Genomic DNA, 27821 nt, shown 5'->3' with positions numbered 1-27821 from the left:
CTCATTTCTTATACATGGAGTTGAGTCCAACTTGACAATGACGGACAAAAGAAAGGAAAAGGAGGGAAAGAAAAGAAAGGAAAGACCAACAAGAGAACAGAGAAAGAGTGAAAAGAGAATATAATGGCACACTCACACTAAGACTGAAGACAAATTCCTCAAGTACTAAGTCTAACGTGGAATAAAGACCCCATTAGAATTTGCTAAGAGCTGCAATGACCTAAGAACTTAAGAATTCAAGGATTGTCATCACCATTGAACACACTCATTTTTAAAGCTCTGGTGATCCTCTTAGGCGACCTGGAAATCCCTGAAGCCATCCTCTCAGCTGTCAGCCTCCTGCACTCCAACAGTGGCCAGTCTCAGAGCTGGCTCTCCCAGAGATGGCTCCAAGTATGCTTTCTCTTACTGTCTGAGTGAACACAAAATGGCACTCAAAGCAGTGTTCTTCTACATCTCCCAGTAGCCCCAAAAACCAGCTCTTGTAGCTAACAGTCTAACCTCTCCAGCACTGCATAAAAAAGCCTATGGGTACCAAGCAAGATATCACTCCAACCTGGTCATCTGCTCATATGCTGTCATGACGTTACACTAGCTGGCCTCTGGTGAGTGTCCCACTTCTGAACAGTTTCCTTGGTGCTGCAGTTGCAGCCACCACCTGCCTTTCTACCTGTCTCTGAATTCTTGGATAGGCAGCTTGGAGCAATTAACAAAATCCCTCTTCACTAGGTTTCTCTCAAGGACAACAGAAAAATTCAATCACTAGTGTTAGCCTAGTAGACTTCAAAGTTTCTCATTAACATTATGCTAAACTGGTACGCTAGTAAAGCTAAACTATAATGAAAAATTCTGAACTGTAAACACTTTCTTGAACGGCCAAAAATTAATTTGGAATGGGTTGGAAAACATGGGAAATAAATGTATGAGGCCATGACTAAATATCACAGAAATTCTATATCATTTAAATCTATGTATTATGATCACATAGATATTATAAGTAATATCTGAAATATTTGGGCACTGAAATATTTGCCGTACAAAGAGTTAATATTTCATCTTAAAAACTGCTTTCACTGTGCAGACACAGATCACATAAAATGTATTAAATGAAGAGAATTCTTGATCAAGAATAAGTGATAAAATTCTGTACAGCAAAATTTTCATGCCAAGAATGGGAAAAATGCATAATGGCATCAAAATTAATATAATGTACTACAAACATTGTGAAAATATAAATTTTACTCTTTTTAGCACATAAAATAAACTATGTTTTTAGAGTTAATTAAGAGTTTCTATATTAGAAGGAACATGCAAATATATTTTCTTATTAAAGCCCAATACTGTATATATACAAAAATATTTAGGAAAAAAAGTGTTCTTGCCTTTAACATGCATGTGTACACAGAAATAACCTCATGTATATTCACAGGAGCAATATACATTGGCAAAAAGTTATGTTTAGCACATGTCAAAAATTAAGCCAAAAAATCCCATTAGACCTTTTTTTCTGACTTTGACCCTTAACAAAGAATGCAGAAAATTACCACAGTAACAGAAAAGGACACATAGACTACGCTTCAAACAAACTGCTTGTCAGTTATTATGACCTGATTTGACAAACAGGTTTAATCTACTTCCTCAAAGGTCAAGCTGTCAAGGTGAAGGATAAACGGTTTCCCCTATTGAATTGGGCTTGCTGTTACTATTTAGAGAAGGTGTTCTTCCACATCTGACAGTCTTGCAGAGGGAACTTCATTATTTATCTCCTCTTGCCTAGGAGATAGGGTTTCAGGTAATTCATTCGCCATTAGAACTTCTAAAGATTCTATTCCATCTTCATTGTCGACTTGAATCCCCAAAGGTTTAAGAATGTCATATTTGCATATGGGGCAAGTGCCATGGGCTAGAATCCAAGGGTCAATACAATTCTTGTGGAAAACATGTTTACAAGTCAGAATGCGAACTGTATCATTAAGCTTATAGGGTTCAAAGCAAACTACGCAGCTACCTCCACTTGGATTTAATTCTTCATCTCCCTCCTTTAATACCCGAACTTGGAGGTGGCCAAAAGCTTTTTTAAGGTCTGTGGCCAACTGCTGCCATCTCCTGTTCTGACTCCTTGCTACCCAAAGTCTATGAATATGATAAAAGACAAAATATGTTAACGTAGCAGTTGTGACAATCATGAAAGAGACAAAGTAGTGATTCATCCAGATGACATATTTTCTCCCCGCCTCAATTGTGACTGTAACAGGAACTCCCTTCTGAATTAAATGCAAAATTTCCATTCCTTTTAAGTTGCTAATCATAACTACAAGAGTGTCTTCAAATGGCTGATGAGATATAGGAAAAACCTGACTGCCACTTCCTGGAAGGTTATAGATGATCACTCCATGGGCTCCCTTCTCAGTTGCCACCTTAATTTTCTGTGTGAAGTTACAACCACCTCGTTCGATAAGCGCAAGCCATGTCTCTAAGTTCTTTGATCTGCTGAAATTGGTATTGGGATTACAAGCATTTTTAGTTTTTCCATCTGGAGGCACTAGAACTCCTGTTACCCTCTTCAAAGTGGAGCTTCTTCCAAATACTCCAGTTTCCTCCAATACTGACAACACTTGATTCCCAACAGGAAACGATATGTTCATATAAGCAGTCCAAACTGCACTGGCTTTGCAACAGTTCAGACTAAAAAGCCAAAGAAAACTGAATTTCATAAGCCAGGAAGATGAGGTGTTTTGTCCAGTGCCAATCTTAAGGAGTTTCATCTCTCTCTTCGCTTAATAATTTACGAACTACCCCAACAAAAGATGTGGCTTCTGCATCTGTTGACAATCAATTTAAAACAAGAAGGAAAAAGGACCATGGGAGGTCCTTCTTGGAAGAAAACAAGATCTACTGTCTTCCAGCATGCTTTTGTAAGAAATTCTCAAAGATGTCTTGCGTGTCAGATGTTTTATTTGAGAGAAACTTTACACTGAAAGAAATTTCCAGTCTCCCCATTATAACTTTAGATACCACTTACTATTGCATGGTGTAATTGTGACATAAAAGAGCAAGCAGCCAATTAGATAAGAGCTTAGATTAAGCTGTAAATTTATTGGCTTAAATGTTTCCAATGTTATTATAGGTAGTTTCTGTGCTATTAAAAGATGGATTGGATCACTGAACTACATAATATGGCTACTAAAAAATATAAAATGTATGTAATGTATATACTTTAAAACTCTGAAAGCATATACAAGAATACTGTAGAATTGTAATTGTTCTTCACAAGAAAATAATTCCATATCCAGTTTCCAGTTGATGGGCACTTGGCCTGTTTCTAAGCTTTAGCTATTAGGACCTGTAGCGCTATAAACATGGGTACACATATATCGCTGTGGTATGATTCTTTTAATTCTTTTGGGAAGATATAAATGTAAATGTATTGCATAGCTAACATGTACCAATAAAAGAATTTAAGCAAAAAAAGTTTGAGTTAAATAAACTTATTTTCTTTATAAAGTAAAAATAGAAAATTCCAACAAATGACAAGTATTTTTTAAAGAAATGAATGATAATTAAAAACTAGTATTTTGATCAAGAGTGAGGTAAAAGTGATGAATGTGGTAATACTAGTTTTACATCACATGTGATCACAGTGTTAATTCTTTATCATGTAAACTATTGTACTATATTTGTTTAATACAAGCTTTCTTAGAAGTGTTTGGTTTTGTCCTGTTTTGATTTTTTAAATAAGAGTATCCTACTCAATCTACTTCTGTTTCACTTTCTTACACTTTTGCTCACTATATGTACAGATGACACAAGTGAAAACAAAAAGACTAATATCTAAGGGAAGCTCATTCTGGTCCAGACCCTGCCATCTGTTACCAATATAATGTAATCACATTTTGAGGAAAGAGGAGACAGAGAGACAGAGTGTAGGGGGAAAAACTAAATATAGTAGTATTAGTTGAGTAAAATTCATTTTTAAAAATGGAGCCATTGATTTCAAAAAGAAAAATTCCAAGTTTCACACTTAAAGTTGACCACTGACTGCAGCAATGGTTAAGGGCCATAAACTGATTTTAACAAAAATTTTGGCCAAACTCCACATTCCTAATGGAAGGCCCAACATACACTGTCAGTTCTCCTTAGATTTTTGCTACCCTCATGTCAATGTATGACGTGGCGTTAAGCTAAAGAATGGTTTGTAAATTAATATGGTCAGCCACAGCTGCTACCACACAGTTTCTTGGTAACAGATCTCAATGTTTTTTTGTCAGCAGGTCTGAAACAAAAACCAAAAACTTTTACCTCGAACACAAATGTCCCTGCCCTCTGTGCTAGAAGGCAGTTTTAGCTGGGCTTCACCAGGATAAGACAGCCAGTAATTTTATGAAATGTGACCCAACAACATGGCCACTTTAAGCAAAAAAGGTGAAAAAAACAAAAGCTCTACAGCCAACAATGTGGCACAAATAGGAAAGAATATTGATATGAATCCTTTAGCTTACAATGGTTAATTTTCTGTTAAGGCCACTGATTTTATTTCATTTCTATATGTCACTTAAAAAAAAAAGGCATAGTACATACTGTGTAGCCTCGCACAGCAACATCTAAATCTGACATCAAAGGCTTAGCATATTGACCAGAAAGAGTGATTTTCGTCAAAACAAAACCCAAATCATTCAGCTTCTCAATGTTATATAGGTGTTTATTTATCAACTAGAAAAGAGAGGCAAAATATGACAAAAAATACAATATGGAAAGGCAACTGTGGAAAATTCAGCTTTGCTTCTTATACAAATCCCAAGCTGAGAAATATTCATTGGCATTTGGAGAAGAAAGGAAAAAGCATCCATCAGGGACACTATTAGAAGGAAAATCTGCTACCATAACTGATTCATGTTAGGATTTAAAGAGTTTTGGCAAACAGAGGTAATTTTTGCATTGCTCCTTGAACTGAGGTCCACAGTAATTTAAAAGTTTTAATTACTTAAGCAAAATATCATATAAAAGAATTATTATTTAGAACATATTATCCACTCAGTCAATAGCTTTGAACACCAGACTTTCTGGATATTAAAAATAATTAACTGACCAAGGTGAATTAATTGCAATGAAGTTTAATGAGCAGAGACATGTTATAAAAGACCAAAAATTAAGCAAAATACGGAAACAATGCACAAAAATTAATATTTTCAAAAGAAAACTTTAAAATAGTAGAAATTATTCCCCACTGAAATGATATCATAATCAGTACTTTGGCGATAAAGATATTGTTTATAACATACTAATGTCCTTATTTGAAGAAGGGCAAAAACACAAACAATTAGAATTTATTAGAAAGACAACAGTCCAAATATCTGGGAATGAAATGGAGTTTTATTTTTACAAAGCAGAAATTCATCTTCTTTAGTTCTTGGGTAGAGAAACTTATATGACACTTTCTGTCCATAAGAGAATTCATCTAATCTCAGTCTTTAGAAAGGTTTGGCTACATCTTCAGAAGGTTCTCTGTGATTAAGTTTTCAGAATTTCACACTTGCACATGGGGCATGTCCTATGGGCTAAAAGCCAGGGGTCAATGCATGTCTTATGGAAAAAATGTTTGCAAGTTAAAATACGTACTACATCTTGTGGTTTGTATGTGTCAAAACAAACAACACAATTGTCCTCATCTGGATCTAGCTCTTTATCCCCTTCTTTGAGCACTCGAAGCTGAAGCTGACCAATAGCTTTTTTCACATCAGCCTTTACCTGTCTTCGTCTCCTGGTGAAAGAATTGGGCATGCTGGATCTCCAGGCACAGTACAAGATGTAAGCAACTGTGGCTGATAGGAAGGTAAAGAAAAACATAACATACTGGCTCACCCAGGGCATGTGGATTCTCCCAACTTCAATGATGATGGTCACATAAACTCCTTTCTGAATCAAGTGCCATAGTTCCATCCCTTTTAAGTTGCCTATCATCACTGCCACTATATTTTCTGTTCTCCGGTGAGACATAGGAAATACTTTGTTGCCAGTACCTGGATAGTTATAAATGATCACCCCACTTGCTCCCTTCTCTGTTGCCACATTGATTTTATGTGTAAAAGTACAACCTCCTCGTTCAATGAGGGCCAGCCAAGAGTCTGCTCCTTCAGGTCTGCTGAAATTGGTCAATGGATTACAAGCATCCTGATTCCAACCTTCAGGAAGTACCACGGCACCAGATACTCTTTGCAAAGGAGAATGATTCCCGAACACTCCGCTTTCTCCTAATTCTGATATAATCCGATTTCCCGCCTGGAATGTTATGTTCAGATGAGCTGTCCATATTGCTTTTCCTTTGGAGTCAGGAAGGCTGAGTACCAGGAAGACGCTAAGCCTCAAGAGCCAAGATGAAACAGAACAAGGAGTTGAAGTATTAAGTTTAAATGTGTTCATCATTCCATCTGCCTAGAAATGGATAGAGGTGTAAACCAAAAGGGCATCAGTTGTAAAAGAAAGTAAAGAAGCTAGATAGCTTCAATTATTGGCAGGAGATTGCTAAAGCACATAAATGGAAAAGGTCCATGTGATCAAAGATATTCTGGCCCTCCTGGCATTTCTGTCTTTGGTATATTATCTTTCTTATTATGAAACAAGAGAGCAAGAATTGTTACTGTAATACATTCAAGAAAATTATGACTTCTTAATGAAGAAATTGTGACATCAGAGGTACTTAAACCAATCAAGGAGTTTATAGTAATGCACTGCATAATGAAATCCTATTCACCAATAAGCTGTTAAGCAACCAGTCAAGATACATATACATAAATGTGAACTCTAAAGCAACAAATAGGTAAGCATTTTTTTAAAACCCTCGAGTTTTCTTACATATGAATGAATTGAAAAAGCACCTAACCATTTTACACTATTTTTTCCCATCTTAAGCAAAGACAGAAATAATTTGTGTATTAGTGCTATACCAGGCCAGGTGCCAGGTATAACGTATGGTTTCTTATCGACTAATCTGTCATTCTGGAGGAAATGGGAACAAATCATTCCCACTCCCTTCCAACATTAAATAAGCTTTGTAGCCTCACCAGGGCTAAAAATTCAACATGGTGAAAATGGAGTACAAACTCATAAGTCTGGGGCTGTAGCTCAGTGGTTCAGCATCTGCCTGGCAAGTGCAAAATCCTGAGTTCAATACCTTGTACCAAAAAAAAGATATTTAAACTCTTAAGTCGGACCTTTAAGCAAAAGCAATTTTATTCACTGAAGTACTTGCTGAGAACTACTATGTGCTACAAATACTAAGTGTGGAGCTTATATTGGAACAGAAAAAAGATATGATCCTACCTCTTATGGAGTTTATGATATGAGGGCAGATTTGAAACAAATCAACACACATTTCACTCAAAATTGTGTGAGGCCCTGAACAGAAAGCGCAGAATGTCAAAAGGCAGAATAAATGGAAAGGGGTATAAACTTAGCTTGAGGAATCAGGAGCTACCTCTCTAAGAAAGTATTATCTAGTCTAAGACTCACAAGATAAATCAACTACAAAACAAAGAATGGAGATTTCAGACAGAGGAAATAGCTCCAAGAATCTTTGATAAGAAGGAACATGGCAAGTCAAAGGATCTGAAAAAATGAGCTTAGCAAAGAGAGGACAGATGATGAGGGAGGAAAGGCAAAGATTAATCACAGTATTCAGGATCCTAAATGTTAGACTGAGGCCTCTAGATCATGTTGTCCTTAGGACAAGAGAAACACATTATAGGGTTCTCAGCCTGGAAAGTGACTTAAATATCTTTCAAACTGTTTTTTAGCTTTTATTTTAAATCCTCACCTGGAGTCTGTGACACAGTCAACAAACTGACAACATTCTTTCAGAAGATTATCTACGATGTACAGGATGTCTATCCATGTGTACCAGCCATGTGGCAAGCTCTGAGGATATGAAAAGAAAGACTCTGTTTGCTCATGTGCAAAACTTTGATAATCATCAATACATCTGTCAAAAATGACATCCTTAACATGACCAAATTTCCCAAGTTTTCCTGGAATAGAAACAGAGATCTATTGAGGCAACCTATTAGTCCAGTGGATGTGATTACTAATTACATCTGTCTTATCAGAACTAAGTCCAAGAGTCTTTAAGGTCAGAATTATTAAGTGAGGAAAAAAGGAGGTAAGAAGGAAAATTTTTCTGGAAACTTATCACACTTCCCTTCATGTCTTTAGCTAGAATTACTTCACAAATCCATGTTTAATGGGATTCTGGAAATCAGGGTACAATGACTATAGTTAATCATGGTTTTCCATGTTGGGGAGGAGACTTTTTCTGACTAAACACACAACCAAAGGAAAGGTGACAGTATCAATGCCTTACAACCAAGGGAAAAAGATATGAACTGGAAAATTAGTAGGCAAATGAAATGACAAATACAAGCTCTGAACTTCTGGGATATAATCAAAAGAATACTTAATGATTAAACACAACACACATGTTATATGTGCTATACACAAGATGCTGACATGGGTAAGAGTCTATATTAAGGGATCAGGCACAACATAGTCCTGTTCTCAAGGACAGAATTACCTAGGTAGGAGAAAAAGAGTTACACACAAACTCAGAGTACACACGTATATAGTATGTAATTTTCAGATTGTTTTTAAAATCTCAAGAACATTTTAACTATCTGTGAAGTAAGGAAAAAAATTTCAATGATCTCTATCTTCTTTTTGACTTCTACTAGTAAAAATGCTTGTATTTCCAGAAACCCCCACTCTGATAAAGAAATAAATAACTAAATAAGGTCTTGGTGCACTTAGATATCATCTCTAAATGGTAGGAAAAACTGAAGGAGCTTCATCAATTTACCAAAGTCACAGTATCTGGGCTATAACATTCTGAAAAATCTCTAGCAACCCACAAAACACACATATTGCATTTAAGCTCAAAAGTGATAACTATATAGGTTTTCTGTTAGGAATTAAATGCATCATAATGGGATTTAAGGGCAACAGAACAGTGAAGTGATTCAAAGTAGTTTACTGAAAGAAACAAAAAAGCAAATAATGTCAATAATAGATATTTTCTGAAAGCAGAAAGCTTTATTTTTATAGTAAAATTTTACTTTCAAATTTTATTATATTTTGTTTAAAAATTGGTAAATCCTCATGAACATTAATATAGTTAGTTTTTACTCCTGAATTTCTCCTATAAGTTAATCACTACTCCACATATGCTCTGACATATATTCAATAAGAGAAAAATATTTTAAGGTACATTTTGCTTCTTAAACTTTCTGAATCTAGGAAATTTAATTCTGAATATGCTAAAGAGAGAACAAAGTAAATTAAAAATTTAATGAATGAGCTTCTGAATTACATTTATACTCACACTGAAACAGGCCAGGTATAGATGCCTGAAAAAGCTGCATAAAACTGTAAGAATAAGGGAGCATGGGAAGAACTCTTTTAATCTTATAACAACTATACATGAATTTGAGTTTTAAAAGCAGATTTCAACCATATGTGTATGAAAGAAGATAATGTTATGTGTAGAAGGGAGAAACTACAGACAGGGCACATGACATTGAAAGCTCTCAACTGAGCTTAAGATCCTGAGAGGGTCAATAGCAAGCAACATGCAGGCAAAAGGAGGACTACAAAGGTAAGGCTAGTGCTTGGAGTATGGTTTCAGGAAGCCTCCAGGTGTGGCGCTCACTAGCAGAAAGCTGAAATGGAGGACAGGTGCCCTGAAAGACCATTTCAAAGTGGGACCAGAGCCAGCCAGGTTTCTTTGGTAACTGGATCCAGAGATTTCAAGGAGAAGGTTCTTGAATAATTCTCCTACCTAGATTTGGGCATTGCTATCAGGTGCAAGGGAGGATGATCTTAAAATTTAGAAAAAGGAAGTTCAGTTCCCCAAGATAGGAGGAAAGAATGGCAGTAAGTTTCAGGGGAGGGCATTCTCCAGAGAGAAAATCACAAAATTTATTCAGCATCCTCATGTCAGCTTGGACTAAGAAAGGCCTAGCAGACTAAAAAGCATGCTCCCGAGTGTGTCTGGGTGAGTTATGGAGGTGTGAATTGGATACTATAAATGGTTCTTTGCCCATTCCTCTCTGACACTGTTCCCCTGCTCTGCTTCTGGGCAGCCACCATGAACTGAGCAGCTTTGTTGCACCATGCCCTTCCACCATGATGTTCCTGCCTTAGAGCCAGGAAACCATGGACTGAATTCTTCAAATATGTGAGCCAAATTAAACCTCTCCTTCTATTAAGTTGTGGGTGCCAAGTATTGTGTCTCAGAGAAGAGAAAACTGACTTAATACATTATTTAAGTTAACCAATATGATAACAATATTATAAAGGCTCTGATAATTAAGTGCATTAGAAGAAAAACCCCAGTCAAAACAGACACAGTACACTGTAAACCACCAAAATACCAACCGAGATTTCTTAGCTACACAATACAGTATTACTATTTCTATCTATTTACCACAATGCTCAAAGGTAGGATAATTGAGAAAGATGAATTTGAATAATGGTTCCCAAGCTCCAAGAGACCTCTCTTACATTTAAGAACAGAAATACTGATGTTTCTTAAATACCTAACAGTGCCTGGCTCAAAAGGCTTGTTTGAATGATTATGATGGCCAGGTTTACAACACTTGGGTAATACTTTTCACTACTTCGTTGTGATCTTCATAATCATTTTCATAGTCTAGAATTTTGCAATAGCACCTTATATAACCTCCCCACTTCAGTACAATTTAAATTCGCTATGCTTCCTAAAAAGTAGCAAAACTCACAATGGTATTCCTGTTTGCTTAAAACTTTAGATGGCTCCCTTTAAACAAAGAATAAGCCCAAGGTTCCAGGAATAACAAATAAGCCACTCCACTCCTCTTTCCTTCAATACAGCCTCATTTTCTATTAGTATCAGACCTGAAACTTATGGTTCTCCAATTCAAACCGATTAGAATTTCTTGTGCTCCTTCTACAAGAATCAGCATGAAGTAACTTACATGGGCCTTTTCTCCTTCTGCAAAACTTAAATCTGTTTGTCTCTGTTGTATGCTCTGTAAAATGGCGCCCAGTACTTCCCTCTCTTTGATAGCCCCTTGCAAAGTAATTTAGAACGTCCTCCCATGAGGGTCTTTATTTCCAGGCCCCTTGAATCTGCATAGGCTAGTGACAAGCTGGCAAAAAGACTTTAGCAGAACTGAAAGTCTGCCAGCTCCAAGACTGTGCCACCAACCACAGGAGGCCTTGAGCTTTTCTTCTTTCCTGGAACCCTCTACTGAGATGTGAAAAAGATGGCCAGACAGGGGATGAGCATCTCCCTAGAGAAAAGCCCAGCTGTTCTACCTGAAGCTTTCTGGGGCAATCTATAATGAGACAATCTGTATGAGAGCCAAAGATAAGCACAGTTGCACAACAACCCTGAAGAAATCAGACTCATGAGTACTGTAGTTCTGTTCAAGACCTGAAGAATAATCCAATCTAACCAGTGATTCCTGAGAAATATGGGTGCTTACTCTTTTAAATAGCCACTAACACCTAGGGTTTTTTATTATACAGGAACAGCAGTTGAAATGGGTTCCTCTATAAATTTATCTATTTTATTAATTTTTGAAGGCTGGGATTAATCTTATTCTCATCATGTCAGTACCTAGATTCTAATGCAGTATCTAGCACATCACAGGATCTCAAGGAATGCTGAGTTAAATTAGTAATATCATTACTTTCTAACCTGTAATATTCCACATACAATAAATCCATCTATTTAGTTTTTCTTCATGAAGGTGATCATTTGAGTAAGAATATAGAATAGTTAAAATGAACCAGGAAACTGTGGGGTCCTGGGACAGACCACACTTAAAACGAAGATAAGAGTTAGGGGCCGGGGATTTAGCTCAGTGGTTCCGCCACCTGCCTCGCAAGCGCAAGGTCCTGAGTACGATCCCCGGTACCCGCCCCCCCCCCCCATGAAGATAGGAGCAAAAAGTAGCTTTTAACAATCCTGGTGGTTCAGCAAATGACTCCTGTTAGTCTCAAGGGCCCTGAGTAGAAGTTTGTGCTTCTCTATATACCTCTTTTTACATCTATGAAGCTTAATTCCATTGAAGTTTCACTGGGAATACAGCAAACAGGATTACACAAAGCAGAGCAGTGGAAGTGGGGGAAGAGTAAAGAATTCTGGCAAGGCTTTCTGAGTCTGTTATGCTCCTTTGGTGACACATTACATAAGTTGTCATAGCTACTCAGGTACATTCTATAAAGAGCATTGTCTTTGGATTGTGTTGTGCAAAGTCATGCACCGCTGGACAAATCCCTTCAAGTTTTAGTGAGCATAAGTCAAATATAAATTATACCCTTTTCTTCTTTCTGAACTGAAGTCAAGGTGTCTGTAACTTAAACATTAATTTTAAACAACATGTTAGGCATGATGGCACATGCCTATAATTTCAGCACTTTGGAAGCTGAAACAGGAGAATCATGAGTTTGAGACCAGCCTTAAGGTACACAGTTGGTACAAGGCCAGCCTGGACAACACAGTGAGATCAGAAAACAAAACAAATAACAATTGAAAACAATATTTTTCCCTCTTACTTTACCAAGTAGATGACAAGATACTAATCAGAGGGACTAGACATTCATTATTGCCTTCAGGAGTTAATGGGGGAAAGTTCACATTGTAGTCTTTGTGTTAAGGGAAGAGAAAGAATTGAATAACCCTAAGTAAACACAAGAAGAATAATTAAGAATTGGTATCTTGTTTGAACCTAGATCAAAATCTATCTTGATAACAACCATTTAGATTGGATTTTTGTTGGAGAGGGTAGAGACTTGAGAAAATACTCAAAAAAGGAAAAAAATGTACCCAAACGGAATCCAATGGATTACCACCAAACAAGTCTCATTCTATTAACAGGTTATTCAGCTCTTCTTAATGATATTGGAGGGTAAGGAACAAATGGGTGTGAAGGCTGCTTTGGAGGTTCGGCCATTTTTAAATTGTTCTGAAACTTAGAAACAGATTCTAGAAACTTAATGCAGATTCTAGACCTCTGTAAGTCACCATTCACTGAAGATTTGCATAAGCTTTGCTTCCTAAGACAAGTCTCATGAGTCCAATGAACTCGGTATGAGCTCTTCAAAGTCAGAAATAGCAGAGCAGAGGTGATTAAGGAGATTTTCCCATTTAGATCTGTTACATTTTCCCAATTCACAGGTCACAAAATGTTCTCGTTTATTAGGCAATTTAATTCCTCCTGGGAAGCACTAGGGAAGAAGAAAGTCTAGACTCATCACACTAGCAGAAACAGTGTATTGAAGCACCAGGCTGTGTGACAGAGTCTGAGGAAAGCACTCTCTGCTATGTATGCTATGTGTGAGGTGAGATATCTTCTTCCTCAGTTTCTCATCTGCAGGATAGGGAAGTAGTGCCTGTCTCTAGGAGCCATGAGAGCATCAGATAACATATTTTACATCTACTTCCAAATCACCAAGCACACTGGTAGCTTGGCTGGTGCTTTCCTCCCTTCATAATCCTGCAATGCTTTTTTTTTTTTTTTTGTCCATTTTGCACCTAACAAAAGTCTTCTCATCCTTCATGCCCCATCTTTCTCAGTCTCTCTTGTCAAAACAACCTGCTCCTATGACACCTTGTGTGTTTTTTTAATCCTTTTATTGGTACATTTTAGGTGTACAATATAATGATATTCATCATTGGAAATTTGCACCTTTACAAAATCTCTCTTGGTTCTTATTTTTTTCCCCATTCCCCTGACCTCCCTTCAACCCCTCCATCCCTCCCTATTTACAAAGACCTTGTTTCCTTTTTTCATTTTCTCATATTAATTCCATTCCCTTCTTTCCTTTCCCCTACCCCTCCCACTTCCCCCTCCCCTTTGCCCCTTTTCTTCCTATTTCACTTTATCTATTATACCTTTTAGTCCTTATTTACACTTTCAGTTTCTCACACTAGAGAAACTATTTGGTATTTACACATGAATGACACCTTGTTTTTATGCCTATTTTGCTTTATATATTGGTAGATGTTTGTCTGTCTATGTTTTCATTTGAACTCAAATATCTTGGGTGGTGTACTCTTGTCTTATTTTTCAAAGTCCTGTTTTTTTCCTTCCGTCCCTATACTACCAAAGTAAAACCTGCTTGAGGTCCCTGACAAATGTTTGACTTTTTAAGCACCTACTTTTCAAAATATTAAGATATATCACTAGCTTTTCCAATTTTTTTCTGGTACAACCATGATTTTTTTTTTTAAAGTACAGGTAACGATTTGACAAGTCTTCCCTCAGTAGAGAATTACAATGACAACAGTTGTCCAGAAAAAGGCTTATTTAATATCATAGGATCAGAGGCCATCTGCCTTACATTCTCTCTCTAACAGTCAAGAATAAATTCTATTCACATCTCTTTTCAGAAATCTGTATTAAATACAGAATGAAATATAACCACAATAATTCTAATATATAAGAAAAGCAACCTTTACTGGGTTAAAATGCTATTTAATTATTTTCTATATGAAGTAATCTATATTCATCTGAAAATATACAGAAATAGACCTATAGATACTGATATCTATATAGACCTATATCTATATATCAGTCAATAAACCTACATAGTCATTATTAGGAGAAAACTCTATCAGATTATGTAGACCTCACAACTTCAAAGAAAGTTCTAACATCATATCAGCAGTAATACTTAAAACAAATTTTCTAACCATAACAAAGGGACTCCAACCCAGAGTGTCTTCTATTCACACTCCAAGATACAGTCAAATTCTGCAATTTACACAAAGCTTCCCTAGTTAATCCAGTCCAAACTAAACTCTTTATACTATGAACCATCACAATATAAGTTTTGTATTTTTAAAATATTTTACATTAAAATAGTATAACATATGCATTTTTAAATAAAAATATTCATGTATCATCTAAGAAATAAGCATTTCTTCATTTTGCTATTCCTTAGCAAATTATTTGCATATTTCCTTGTGATCTTTTTCTATAGATATTAAAACAAGTTTATTTTTCCCCTCTTACAAACATTGTGCTTCTCTCAAATTATAAGATTTTTGAAGGTAGGATTTTGCTATGTTCCTTTGTATTCCTATGGAGCCTCATATAGTGATTCATATAACATAATTTAGTTATTGGATATAACAAAGGTGCTTCTCTGGCATGACTAATGACTTGCTATGTGCTCCTGTTTTTCATATCATCTCCAGTACAATATAAGAAGCATCCATTCAATAGCTACAATATTAATTGCTTCACTCATTCATTTAACTTATTATCAAGACCCTAATATGTTCAATATGTGTACAATTCTAGGTGCTGAGGCTAGAGCAAGGATTAAAACAAAAACAATCTCAGGCTGGGGATTTAGCTCAGTGGTTCCGGCGCCTGCCTCGCAAGCACAAGGTCCCGAGTTCGATCCCTGGTACCAAAAACAAAAACAAAAACAAAAACAAAAATCTCTTGTCCTCATGAATCTTTCATTCACTGTACCCAATGATTCCAAGATGAAATCGAGATTGAATTTTATTCAAGAGACAGATATTCTGATGTGATAAATACACTAACTACCAAAAAAGCACACTGCGTTAGTCTGTTCAGACTGCTGTAACACAATATATTAAACTAGGTGGTTTTTAAACAACAGAAAATGATTTCACACAGTTTCACAGAGTATGGGAAGTCCAAATGAAGGCAGATTTGGTGTCTGGTAAGGACCCACTTGTGGCACAGAGATGGTGCCCTCTTGCTCTGGCTTCATGTGGTGGAAGGGTAAAGTGTATCTCTGAGGCACTAATCCATTCATATGGGCTCTGCTCCAGGACATAATCACCTCCTAGAGGCTCCACTTGTTAATTCATCATCTCAGGGGTTAGAATTTCAATATCCCAAAGGGGAAACAAACTTTCAGATCATAGGATTCAGAAAGATATAAACCACCCCCAGATGGGACAGTTTATTCACCACACAGTTTTGACTTGAAGGGAGCCCTTTCCCTAGTGTATTTCAGGCAACTGAAACTAGAGCATTTGTTCACAGTCAAAGCTTCCTTGACTAAGACCGGATGTAGCTTTCAAAATTTATATTTAAAGACAAATCTTTGCTTCGTACAATTTTGCATAGTTGTTTTAGCAAGAAGAAAAATTGTTAAATTTCTCAGAGAACATTCCAAAATTTACATGACAAAATGTGCTAGGATTTGGATACCATCAAACAACTTGCCAAAGACTTTGTAGACCTAATAGTATTATGGTATTAAAGGTATTTTGTAGTTTGAATGAATTTTCTTTCAGTTTTACACTGTAATAAAAATTTTGATATTCATATTCTCCTATTATATAATTACAAGGAATTTATTGAAAATCTTATTTACTATTGAGCCCACATTTCACTTGCCTTATTTAAAAGCTTGCCTTAAATTATTTTTATATAACTCTCTTGGTCTCTAGAAGTTGGTCTATTGTATATAATCTTATATGCATTCATTCTGAAAAGGAACCTAAGTAAGATTATCTGTCATTGCTTAAAAAGCTTAAATTTCACAAGTTTAATTTATTCTTAAACTAGACTGCTTGGGTTTAAATTCTGTATCTACAGTAGCTCTGTAACGTTGGGCAGGTTACATATAACTGCCAGTACCAAATTTTTAGGGCTGTATGGATAATAAATGAAATAACGAACAGTATTAAAGGTACTTAGAACACTGCTGTTCCTACACACTGACAAGTTCACCACCATCCATGTCATCCATCATGATCTGGACATCATAGTATTTACTATTCAGTTATTTATTTTAAAGATGCCAAGGTGTTTAAGGGACTTTATAAGTCTTACAACTTTAAAGAAGTTTCTGTGTTGATATAAAGTATTGATATCACTTTTGTACATACAGCATTCACTGTGGAAGGTAGTGATCTCTTTACATAAATGCCTGCTAACTTCCTAGCTAAACAGCTAATATTTAACTGCCCATTGGGGAAAAAGTATTGATTTCAGTTTTTGTAAAGGGTACATGAAAATAAAGCTCATTTATTATGAAGGTCTAGGCCAACTTCAAACAAAACATCTTTTTTTGTTCCCTCACACCCACACACCTCCCACTAAAAGCAAAAAAGCAAAACAAAAAACAAAGCTTTTGGTAAGATGTCCTGGAATAATATTCTTCAAATATTTTGACAAAGAGCCTTGTTTCACCAATTAATTGTTATATTACTAATCCATGGCAAATTATAAGAAGAACATTCATGTCACCAATGACTTAAAGCCTAATTTGGGATTTAAGGAGAAAGGAAGGTTGTCCTGTGAGAAAGCAAAAGTGTATATAATCCACATTACAGAGAAAGAAAAGAAAAACTACTTCTAGGAAAGACCCAGAACTAAATTAATGCTCTTCTCATTGGTGTCTGTTTAACTGAGAAAGGTATAATGACAGACATTCTGTAGGAGGGAAACAGAGAAAGTGCTGTTTAATTTAAAAACACACATAAGTGTTCTACATAAAAGCAGGTAAAGTGGATATAGTACTCATTTCTATCCTTTTTAGGACTGGTGAATTATTTCTATTGTCATAGGTTTTTAGCTTGAAAAAAGTGTTTAGCTTGATTTTCTATATCTGACCTTATTTATAGGTGCATTTTAAATTCTTTAGCAAACTTCTTTAATACTCTTATCAATCATTTAATAAAATCAAACAAGAAATAGGGTCACAAGTAAAAATATTATAGAAGGAATACATGGCAAACTACAGGGACTGAATTACATAAAATTTGATTTTTCATCTTTACATCTCAACAGAAAGACACATACATGAGATAGGTTATGAGGGGCAAGGAATAGAGAACAGGCCAGAACAAAATCAACTGCCACACACAGGAAGAAGTCTGTTTATTATCTTTTTTCTGAGGTGATTACTACAACATTACAACAAACTGTACTAGCTAACATTTCAAGTATAGCACTCTTATGTTTAATTACATAATAGTAACCAAAGCCAAAGCTGTCAATAACAACAATATATATTTCAATTTGTGTTTTTATTAACTACTTGGTGTTTAGCATTGTGCGTATTATCTACTTTAAAATTCACAATACTGCAGTCATGTCGATAACATTATAATCTTATATGAAAAATATAGGAACAAAAAATTTTATAACTATATATATAGATGAACCAGTATTTAACCCTAATATTCATATACATGTCTCATAGCCCAGTTACCTTTGTTTTTTATAACTAAGTCTAGATGTATAATTATTTTGCATATTGGATACTGGCCAAAAACAACATTTTTAATGCTCAGTCAATCCCCCACTTTTAAAAAGTATTCAAGGTCACATGGAAGACGCCGAATCAGCCGCAACAATCTACTGGACCCCCCAGCCCCCGTTCCTCTGTACAGCCACCTGGTTCCACACTACAAAGATGCAGAGGACACCAGACCACCAGACCATGGTACTGAGTCCCGCTGCTCCGGGCCCAGAGGTAGGGGCTTCTGAGCCACCATCCCACTGCTCCTGGTCCAGAGGAAGGGGCTTCCCGACCACCATCCCTCCAGCTGCTACCAGCCCAGAGGAAAGGGCTCTTGGGCCACCTTCTGTCCCACCGCTACTGGCCCAGAGGAAGGGGTTTCCAGGCCACCATCCCTCCCACCGTTCCCGGCCCAGAGGTAGGGGCTTCTGAGCCACCATCCCACGGCTCCTGGTCCAGAGGAAGGGGCTTCCTGGCCACCATCCCTCTCACTGCTCCCAGCCCACAGGAAAGGGCTTTTGGGCCACCATCCCTTCCACTGCTCCCAGCCCCTGTCCCACCTCTCCCAGCTCAGAGATGAGTCTCGCAGGCACCAACAGCACCACCCCCTACCAGTCAAAATGAGAAAATACGTAAATAAGTCTCAAAACGAGACTCTCAGATCACCTACAGCAACCTCAAAGGGAAATGAGATGGAACACTCTAATACTCAACCACCTGGACCCACTGAACTGGCAACAAAAGGGGATCTGGAAAAAATGAAATCAGAAATAATTTCTCAGACAACAGGAGAAATTGTGCTCCTAGTGCAAGACATGATTAATAAATATAGAGAGGAGCTCAGGAATATGATGGAATCCCAACATAGGAAACAAACGGAATCCATAAAACAGATGCAAATAGATTTCCAGGACATGAAAAACTCCATTGAAAGTCTACACAGCAGAATGAGCCAATGCGAGGACAGAATTTCAGATATAGAAGATTACGATTAGTGGCCAGGAAAAGAAAAATTGCTTCAAAATTATAAGGGAACATGAGAAATCAATCCAGCAGCTGCTAGATAATGCAAAGAAGAATAACATAAGACTGATTGGAGTCAATGAAGAAACAGGAGGGAGTGGAGATGACATAAAAAATCTCTTCACAGAAATAATGGCAGAAAAATTCCCAAGCAGGGAAAAGAGCTTGACATACAGATAAGTGAGGCATATAGGAATCCAAATAGCCTTGATCAAAAAAAATCTACACATAGGTATATAATTGTTAAGATTCTAGAAACTCAACAGAAGAACAAAGTTCTATAAGCAGTTAGAGAAAAGAAGCAAATCACATACAGAGGAAACCCCATCAGAATCACAGCAGACTTCTCAACACAAACCATCAAGGCAAGAAGAGCTTGGAGTGACATATTCCAAGCCCTAAAAGAAAACAGCCTCCAACCAGATTGATGTACCCTGCAAAACTATCTTTCAAAATGGATGGAGAAATAAGATACTTTCATGACAAAGAGCACCTTAAGAACTTCATGAATACCACACCAGCACTCCAAAGAATTTTACACAATAGCCTAGGAACAGACATTGAGGATCACAACCCCAGGAAGCAAAGCAGAATGAACCCATCTGGCATGACAAGAAATTAAATGGAAAGGGGGAGAACCCAACAAAAAGAAAAAGTCATGGCAATGACAAGTCAATACGTTTCAGTTATAAACATCAAAGTTAATGGTCTCAATTCACCAATCAAAAAAAATAAGACTGGCAGAATGGGTCAAGGAGCAAAATCCAACAATATGTTGCATACAAGAAACACACTTCATTCAAAAGGAAACTCATAGACTGAAAGTTAAAAGGTGGAAAACAATCCTCCATGCAACAGGAACCTGAAAAAAAGCAGGAGTAGCTATCCTCTTGGCAGATCAAGTAGATTTCAAACCAAAACTGATTAAGAGAGATGAAGAAGGACACTGCATCCTTGTAAAGGGAAGAATCCAACAGGAAGAGATGACAATCATAAATATCTATGCACCAAACACTAGTGCACCCAACTATATAAAACAAATATTAACGGACATGAAAAGTCATATATGCACTAAAACAATTGTAGTGGGGGACCTCAACACCCCACTGTCACAAAGAGATAGATCAAATAGACAAAAAATAAATAATGAAATACTAGAACTCAATCGAACTCTTGAACAAATGAACTTAACAGATGTTTACAGAGTCTTCCACCCCACAAAATCAGAATACACATTCTTCTCAGCTGCACAGGGGTCATTCTCCAAAATAGACCACATACTCGCACATAGAACATGTTTAAGTAAGTGCAAAGGAACTGAAGTTATCCCCTGTATATTATCACATCATAGTGCGATGAAATTGGAGATCCATAACAAAAAAACTCGAAAAATTTCACAAACACGTGGAAATTGAACAACACACTTCTGAATAACCAATGGGTCACAGAGGAAATTAAAGAAGAAATCAGACAGTTCCTTCAAGTAAATGACAATGACAATACAACATATCAGAATCTATGGGACACAATGAAAGCAGTCTTATGAGGGAAATTCATAGCAGTGAATATGCATATTAGGAAAACAGAACGACCCCAATTAAACAACCTGATGCTGAGCCTCAAGCTTCTAGAAAAAGAAGAACAGGACAACCACAGAGCTCACACAAGGGAGGAAATTATAAAGATCAGAGGAGAAATCAATGCAATGGAGACTAAGAGAATGATACAAAAAAATCAATGAAGCCAAGAGTTGGTTCTTCAAATGAATCAATAAAATTGATAAACCCTTAGCCAACTTTGTCAGAAAAAGGAAGGAAAAGGCCCAAATCCATGCAATTAGGAATGAAAAGGTTGAAATCACAACAGACACAGCAGAAATCCAGAGGATCATCAATACCCACTTCCAGAACCTATACGCCAATAAGATGGACAACACAGAAGAAATGGACAGATTCCTAGATACATATGAATTACCAAAGTTGAACGAAGAAGACCTAAAAATTCTGAACAACCCAATATCAACCAATGAAATTCAGAACATAATTAAAAACATATCAACTAAGAAAAGCCCGGACCCTCATGGCTTCACTGCTGAATTCTACAAGACATTTAGTGAGGAACTGCTGCCACTACTGTTTAAACTCTTCACTGAAATTGAAAGGGAAGCAATACTCCCAAATTCATTCCTGGAAGCAAGCATCACCTTGATCCCCAAAGCAGAGAAAGACCCAAGTGAAAAGGAGAACTAAAGGCCAATCTCACTAATGAACATAGATGCAAAAATCCTTAATAAGATAATGGCAAACAGAATGCAGAAGATCATCAAGAAGATCATACACCCTGATCAAGGGGGATTCATCCCAGGGATGCAGGGATGGTTCAACATACGCAAATCAATCAATGTAATACACTATATCAACAGAGCCAAGGACAAAAACCATATGATTGCCTCCATAGACACAGAAAAAGCATTTGACAAAATCCAACATGCATTTATGATAAACACCCTACAAAAAATTGGAATAGATGGTCTCTACTTCAAACAGATAAAAGCCACCTATGAAAAACCAACAGCCAATATCATACTACATGGTCAAAAACTGAAATCCTTCACACTAAAATCAGGAACAAGACAAGGATGTCCACTATCACAACTCTTGTTCATTATAGCTCTGGAAACATTAGCCATGGCAATTAGACAAGAGAAAGAAATAAAAGGAATAAAGAGAGGAAATGAAGAAGTCAAATTGTCATTATTTGCAGATGACATGATACTCTATATAGAAGACCCCAAGAACTCCACCAAAAGTCTTCTAGACTTAATAATCAAATTCAGTCAAGTAGCTGGTTACAAGATCAACACACCAAAATCAATAGCTTTCCTCTACACCAATTACAGACTCACTGAGAGAGAAATAGGGCTAAGAATTCCTTTCACAATAGCATCCAAAAAACTGAAATACCTACGAATCAACCTAACAAAAGAAATCAAAGACCTCTTCTCTGAAATCTATGGCACTCTGAAAAGCGAGATTGAAGATGATATCAGAAAATGGACAGACATCCCCTGCTCCTGGGTAGGAAGGATTGATATAGTGAAAATGGCCATACTTCCAAAACTGCTATATAGATTTAATGCAATTCCAATTGAGATTCCAGCAGCATACTTCATAGACCTTGAGAAAACAATCCAAAAATTCATTTGGAACAAGAAGAGACCTAGAATAGCAAAAGCAATTCTACGTAACAGAGACATGGTAGGGGGTATCACAATCCCCAACCTGCAACTACACTACAAAGCTACTGTGATAAAAACAGCATGGTACTGGCAAAGAAACAGACCTGAGGACCAGTGCAACAGATTAGAAGATGGAGAAACAATGCCAGGCACACTCAGCCATCTCATCTTCGACAAAGGAGCCAAACACCCTCACTGGAGGAAAGATAGCCTCTTTAATAAATGGTGCTGGAAAAATGGGGCTTCAACTTGTCAAAGATTAAAACTAGACCTATAGCTCTCACCATGCACTAAACTAAAACCAAAATGGATTAAAGATCTAAATATTAAAATAGAAACTGTGAACCAGTTGGAACAGAGGTTAGGTAGAACCCTTGAAGACATCAGTGTAGGAAAAGATTTTATGAACAACACCTCAATTGCCCGTGAACTAGCATAAACAATGAACAAGTGGGATCTCTTCTTATTAAAAGGCTTCTGCTCAGCAAGAGAAACCACCAACAGAGTGAAGAGACAACCCACAATGTGGGACAAAATCTTCACCTGCTCTTCCTCAGACAAAGGTCTACTATCTTGAATCTATAAAGAATTTAGAAAGATCAGACCTCCCAAATTTAAAGACCCAATCCGAAAATGGGCATCTGAAATGAATAGACATTTCTCAAAGGAGTAGAAATAGCAAATAAATACTTGAAAAAATGTTCAACATCACTGGTCATCCAAGAGATGCAAATGAAAACAACGCTGAGATTCCACCTCACTCCAGAAAGAATGGCTGCTATCATGAAATCAACTAATAACAAATTCTGGTGGGGCTGTGGGGAAAGAGGAGTCCTGCTCCACTGCTGGTGGGAGTGTAGACTGGTGCAACCACTGTGGAAATCAGTATGGAGTTACCTCAAAGAACTAGGACTGGAAGTCTCATTTGACCCTGCTATACCACTGCTGGGGATCTTCCCCAAAGAATTAAAAGAATCATACCACAGTGATGTATGTGCACCCGTGTTCACAGCAGCACAGTTTGTAATAGCTAAAAGTTGGAAACAGCCCAAATGCCCATCAACTGGAGACTGGATAAAGAAAAAGTGCTATTTTTATAAAATGGAGTACTACTCAGCCACAAAAAATGAGAAATTAGAGACATTTATAGCTAAGTGTATGCACATTGAGGTGATACTCTTAAGTGAAATAAATAGGACACACATGTGTAAATACCAAATAGTTTCTCTGGTGTGAGAAACTGAAAGTGTAAATAAGGACTAAATGTATAATAGGTCATGTGAAATAGGAAGAAAAGGGGCAAAGGGGAAGGAAGTGGGAGGGCTAGGGGAAAGGATAGAAGGGAATGGGATTAATATGAGAAAATGGAAAAATAGGAACAAAATCTTGGTAAATAGGGACGAATGCAGGGGTTCAAGGAAGGGCTGGGCAAGGCTGAAAAATAAGAACCAAGAGAGACTATGTAAAGGTGCAAATTTCCAATGATGAATGTCATTATATTGTATACCTGAAATGTACCAATGATTAGAATGAATAATCGATAATGTAAAATAGGAAGAAAAGGTCCAAAGGTGTAGGGGTAGTGGGAAGGGCAGGGGAAAGGAAAGAAGGGAAAGGAAAAATGCTGAGAAGTGGAAAAAATGGAAATAAAGTCTTTGTAAATAGGGAAGGGTGGAGGGGGTGAAGAGAGGGCTAGGAATGGGGACAAAATAAGAACCAAGATGCATTATGTAAAGGTACAATTCCCAATGAGAAATGTAATTGTGTTGTATACCTACAATGTGCCAATAAAAGAATTTAATTAAAAAAAAGTATTCAAAACTCTTAACTCACTACAGGAAATAAATATGCTACAGGGGCTTTCCAACAAGCACTAGCTATGATTCTATGTGTAAATTGTGAAGCACTATTCATTTTGCCAATTTTGCACACATCCACATTATTTATAAGGTTCATATAAAAAGTAATTGTAGAAGACAGTGAAATTAGTGGGGGTTTGCTTTTAAATATTTTTAAAGGCAATATTAAAAAGTGAAAACATCAATAATTAAACACTCATGCACTTATCACAAAACATTAATGGATCTTAACATGCTGGATACAGATTCACTTCCTAGCAGTGCTATAACAAATTACCATAGACTGTGTGTATGAAACAAGAGGAATTTAATCTCTTACAGTTCTGGAGGCCAGAAACCCAAAGTCAAGGTGTTGGAAACAGTGGTTCCTAGTGTAGTCTCTGAGGAAGAATCTTTTCCTAGCTGCAATTTTGGTTTCCTGCATCCCAGGTGTCCCCTCAGTGTGTAGATGAAGCTCTAAAATTTCGGCCACAAGCCATGGAACCTAGAGACTATCAACAGCCAGCAAAGGCTGAAAAAGCCTTGGAAAGCTCTCTGCTTGAACTTACAAACAAATAAAACAGGGTTTGGTCTCCATTTGTACTATGAACTGTCTCTAATCGTTCTGGAACACACACTAAAATTTCCAAAGCTGACAATCTCTGTAGCATTTATATATTATATATGATTTTTAATAGCCACCTCAAATTGTCACTTAAGGAACTTTATTATAAACGAAATGGCTAAACAGAGACTCTTTGTAGGATGCATAAGACTTCAAAATATATTTATCTGAACATTCATACTTGTGAATTTAGGATATGACTGATTCCACAGCTTATTTTCAATGACTTTGACATCAGCCACTGCTCTTTACCATCTTGAGTTATTTTCTCAAACAGCCTTGTCAGAACCCAATTAAGGAGTTATCTCCTCTTCTCAGTTTAGTCCTACCTAGCAAGTAAAGATTACAGATATTTAATAGCAATGCCTGAGTAGTCTGATAATTTCAAAAATGTGTAAATTGAGGGTATAAACAGACACAAAATAGACTATAATCATCAAGATTTAAAAAGTTTTAATAAACAAGAACATTAAATGGATAATACTACATAAATTTTTTTACAAACATAAGATACACTGGCATTTTAAAAACTGGCAAGACCTTTTTCCCCAAGGGAGACTGACATGATATTGCTTAGATTTTTCTATCTGGAAGTTATCTGGGCACTGAAAAGGTACAAACTAATTTTCATACCCCAAGTAAACAGTAAAAATATAGTCTCTTTAAGAAACAGAGAGCAAGCAATAATGTAGAAAGTCTTCTTGTATAATATCTTACAACTGAAATCTTTTCATCTCTTCCATCTTCTAGCTAATGGGCCTTAAATTTACAAATGTACCTTGGAGCAGGCATAGTAATTTTCCTGATGTAGTAAAATTACTGGGCAGAAAATACCCAAATGCTACTTAATTACCTTAGCACAATAGCAATCTATCCCACATTCTTCACTCAAGAAAACACAGTTTCCTAAGGTAAAAACTTTATATGTGTAATATACATAAGTAACTATCATTATACAAAGTCAACCATTATACCATAATCCGATTTCATGTTGGCATTTTCCAATATATTCCCCCCATCAGAAAGTTTTTTAACATAGAAAAATCATGGGAAAAGGAAACCAGAAGTGGGAAGGCAGAAGGTAAGCAGGTGATGGGAAAGGGGGAAAGAGAGAGGCAGAGTGGAAAGAGAAGGTGGGTGTAGAAAGAGAGGAGGGAAGAAGACAGGTTAGTTGCCTAGAGGATGTGATCAGTAGATTCAGACTAAGTGGACAGGTAGATAAGGGTTACAGTCTTCTAAATAGGGACTAGAACAATAAAAAGCAAATGGTATAGTTAGGTAACCTCAGGCTTTTTTTAAAAAGTCAGGTCTGTATAAGGATGTTTTGTGAAAGGAGGGTATTAAAGTTGGCGGAGAACTGATCAAACAGGGCCAAACAGGTAAGTCTTTTATAATCTAAGCACTACAACACAATACTTAAAGAACCAAATGTTGTAAAGCAGAGAAGCAGAAGCCCTGACCACTGACCATATTTTAAGGAAAAGAGGCTCAGACTCCTGACCATCAGCTAGTTTGGCATGGAAATGTATAAAAACAACAAATAAAGCTGTTTCTCAAACAGATAGAGAATCTGTCCAAAATCGATGGTCATGGTAGACTTTATCCTTCTTTCTCCTCCAGACCTTCTGGTATGGTTTGGAGATTGTTTGAATATTTCCCCTAAGGGTTCCATTACTGGAACCTTGGTACCACATGTGGCAATGTTGGGAGGTGGTGGATCTTTGAGGGGTGGAACCTAGTGGGATGTCAGAAGGGGTCTGACTTTGTAAGGAATTAAGGTACTGCTCATGGGCCAGTAAGTTAGGTCCTAGGAGAGGGCTATGGTTAGAAAAGCAAGCTAGGCTCCTCTGTAGGCACTGGCTTACTGTCATGGAATGTGATCTCAGCCTCTCATATCTGTTCTTGCCATGATGCCATCTGTCATGGGGTCCTCCCTAGAGCCAACACTATTACTATAACCTTGAACCTCCAGAACTCTGAGATAAATAAATTTCTTTACAAATTACCAGCCTCGGGTATTTCATCATAGTAAGGGAAAACAGACTAACACAATAGCTTTTGTAGGACCTGCTACATTTAAGGTAATAATTTGGCACTTAATGCTTCAATAACAAAACTTTCCTATGCTATTACAAAGTGTACACAATTTTGAAGAAGTAAAGGAAAAGCTAAAGTGTAATCTCATCTGTACTGTAGGGACTTGGCCCTTTTTGAATATTTGCTTTATAGGTAAGGGCAAGGCAGCATCTTTAGGTGTGGAAAGAGGTATCTAGACCTACCTATTACTACCTAGGGTTCTGCACTGATACAGACAGCTCTGCAAAGAGTAGAAAGGAGAAGATAAAGAAAAAAATGAAGGCAAGAGGGGGAAAAAGTATGGGAAAGAGAGGGGGCCACTTAGCCTGCAGTAGGGAGCTCTGTATGAGAAAAGCGAGCTGGAAACCTCCACACAGCCCTTCCTATGCTATGAGCTTGCTTAAATCATCCACTTGCTTTTCTATCCTTCTGTTCAAAGAAGTAGGGGGTCAGGTTCACACCAGGGCTACCACCTGTGAGTGTACTAGAGCATCCAATTAAGCCAATTTAAAAAACAGAGGCATACTGGGTATGTGTGGGGGTTGTTTTCCTTACCGAAACACATAAGCAAAGGTTAAGTATATCGTTCCTCTTGAAGGGTCTTTCACATCCATGCATAATCATCACTGTTTTAACACCTTCTGTCAAAGCTACACTATCAGATGTGCATACAATTTTATAAGAAAAGTAGATCAGCTAGGATGGGAACTAAATTCCTCTATGTAACCTAGAAATTTTTAAACAGTGA

The 27821-nt window shown here is 37.0% G+C and overlaps 3 protein-coding genes across 28 annotated transcripts in view; all 3 read right to left on the bottom strand.

Annotated features, from left to right (window-relative positions):
- Positions 1–27821, bottom strand: part of Cadps2 (calcium dependent secretion activator 2) — a 557170-nt gene that overhangs the window by 388879 nt on the left and 140470 nt on the right. The window contains exon 1 of one of the 25 annotated variants that reach the window (XM_087204440.1): positions 7811–7913. The exons of the other annotated variants lie outside the window; for them this stretch is intronic. The gene's annotated coding sequence lies outside the window, so the exon portion shown is untranslated. Of the gene's footprint in view, positions 1–7810; positions 7914–27821 lie in introns of those variants that run through there. 25 annotated transcript variants of the gene reach the window in all.
- Positions 1576–3384, bottom strand: Rnf133 (ring finger protein 133). Its single transcript, XM_004921135.4, is given in 2 exon segments — positions 1576–1715; positions 1718–3384. Coding segments are annotated over 2 exon segments (1110 nt in total). The 5' UTR covers positions 2766–3384; the 3' UTR covers positions 1576–1653.
- Positions 5219–12463, bottom strand: Rnf148 (ring finger protein 148). 2 transcript variants are annotated; one of them, XM_021237641.2, is made up of 3 exons: positions 12069–12154; positions 7811–7911; positions 5220–6429 (listed from the first exon to the last, which is right to left on the bottom strand). In XM_021237641.2, exon 3 carries the CDS (start codon positions 6418–6420, stop codon positions 5509–5511), a length of 912 nt encoding a protein of 303 aa, XP_021093300.1. In that variant the 5' UTR covers positions 6421–6429; positions 7811–7911; positions 12069–12154; the 3' UTR covers positions 5220–5508. The 2 variants fall into 2 exon arrangements, with proteins under 2 accessions (XP_012931950.1, XP_021093300.1); XM_013076496.3 differs by lacking the exon at positions 7811–7911 and having other exon boundaries at positions 5219–6429; positions 12069–12463.

The sequence above is a fragment of the Heterocephalus glaber genome, unplaced genomic scaffold (assembly GCF_053883595.1).
Source record: "Heterocephalus glaber isolate CG9 unplaced genomic scaffold, H.glaber_assembly_v1.0 deba00000546, whole genome shotgun sequence".
Classification (NCBI taxonomy): Eukaryota; Metazoa; Chordata; class Mammalia; order Rodentia; family Bathyergidae; genus Heterocephalus; species Heterocephalus glaber.
This window is presented reverse-complemented; position numbering and strand designations above follow the sequence as displayed.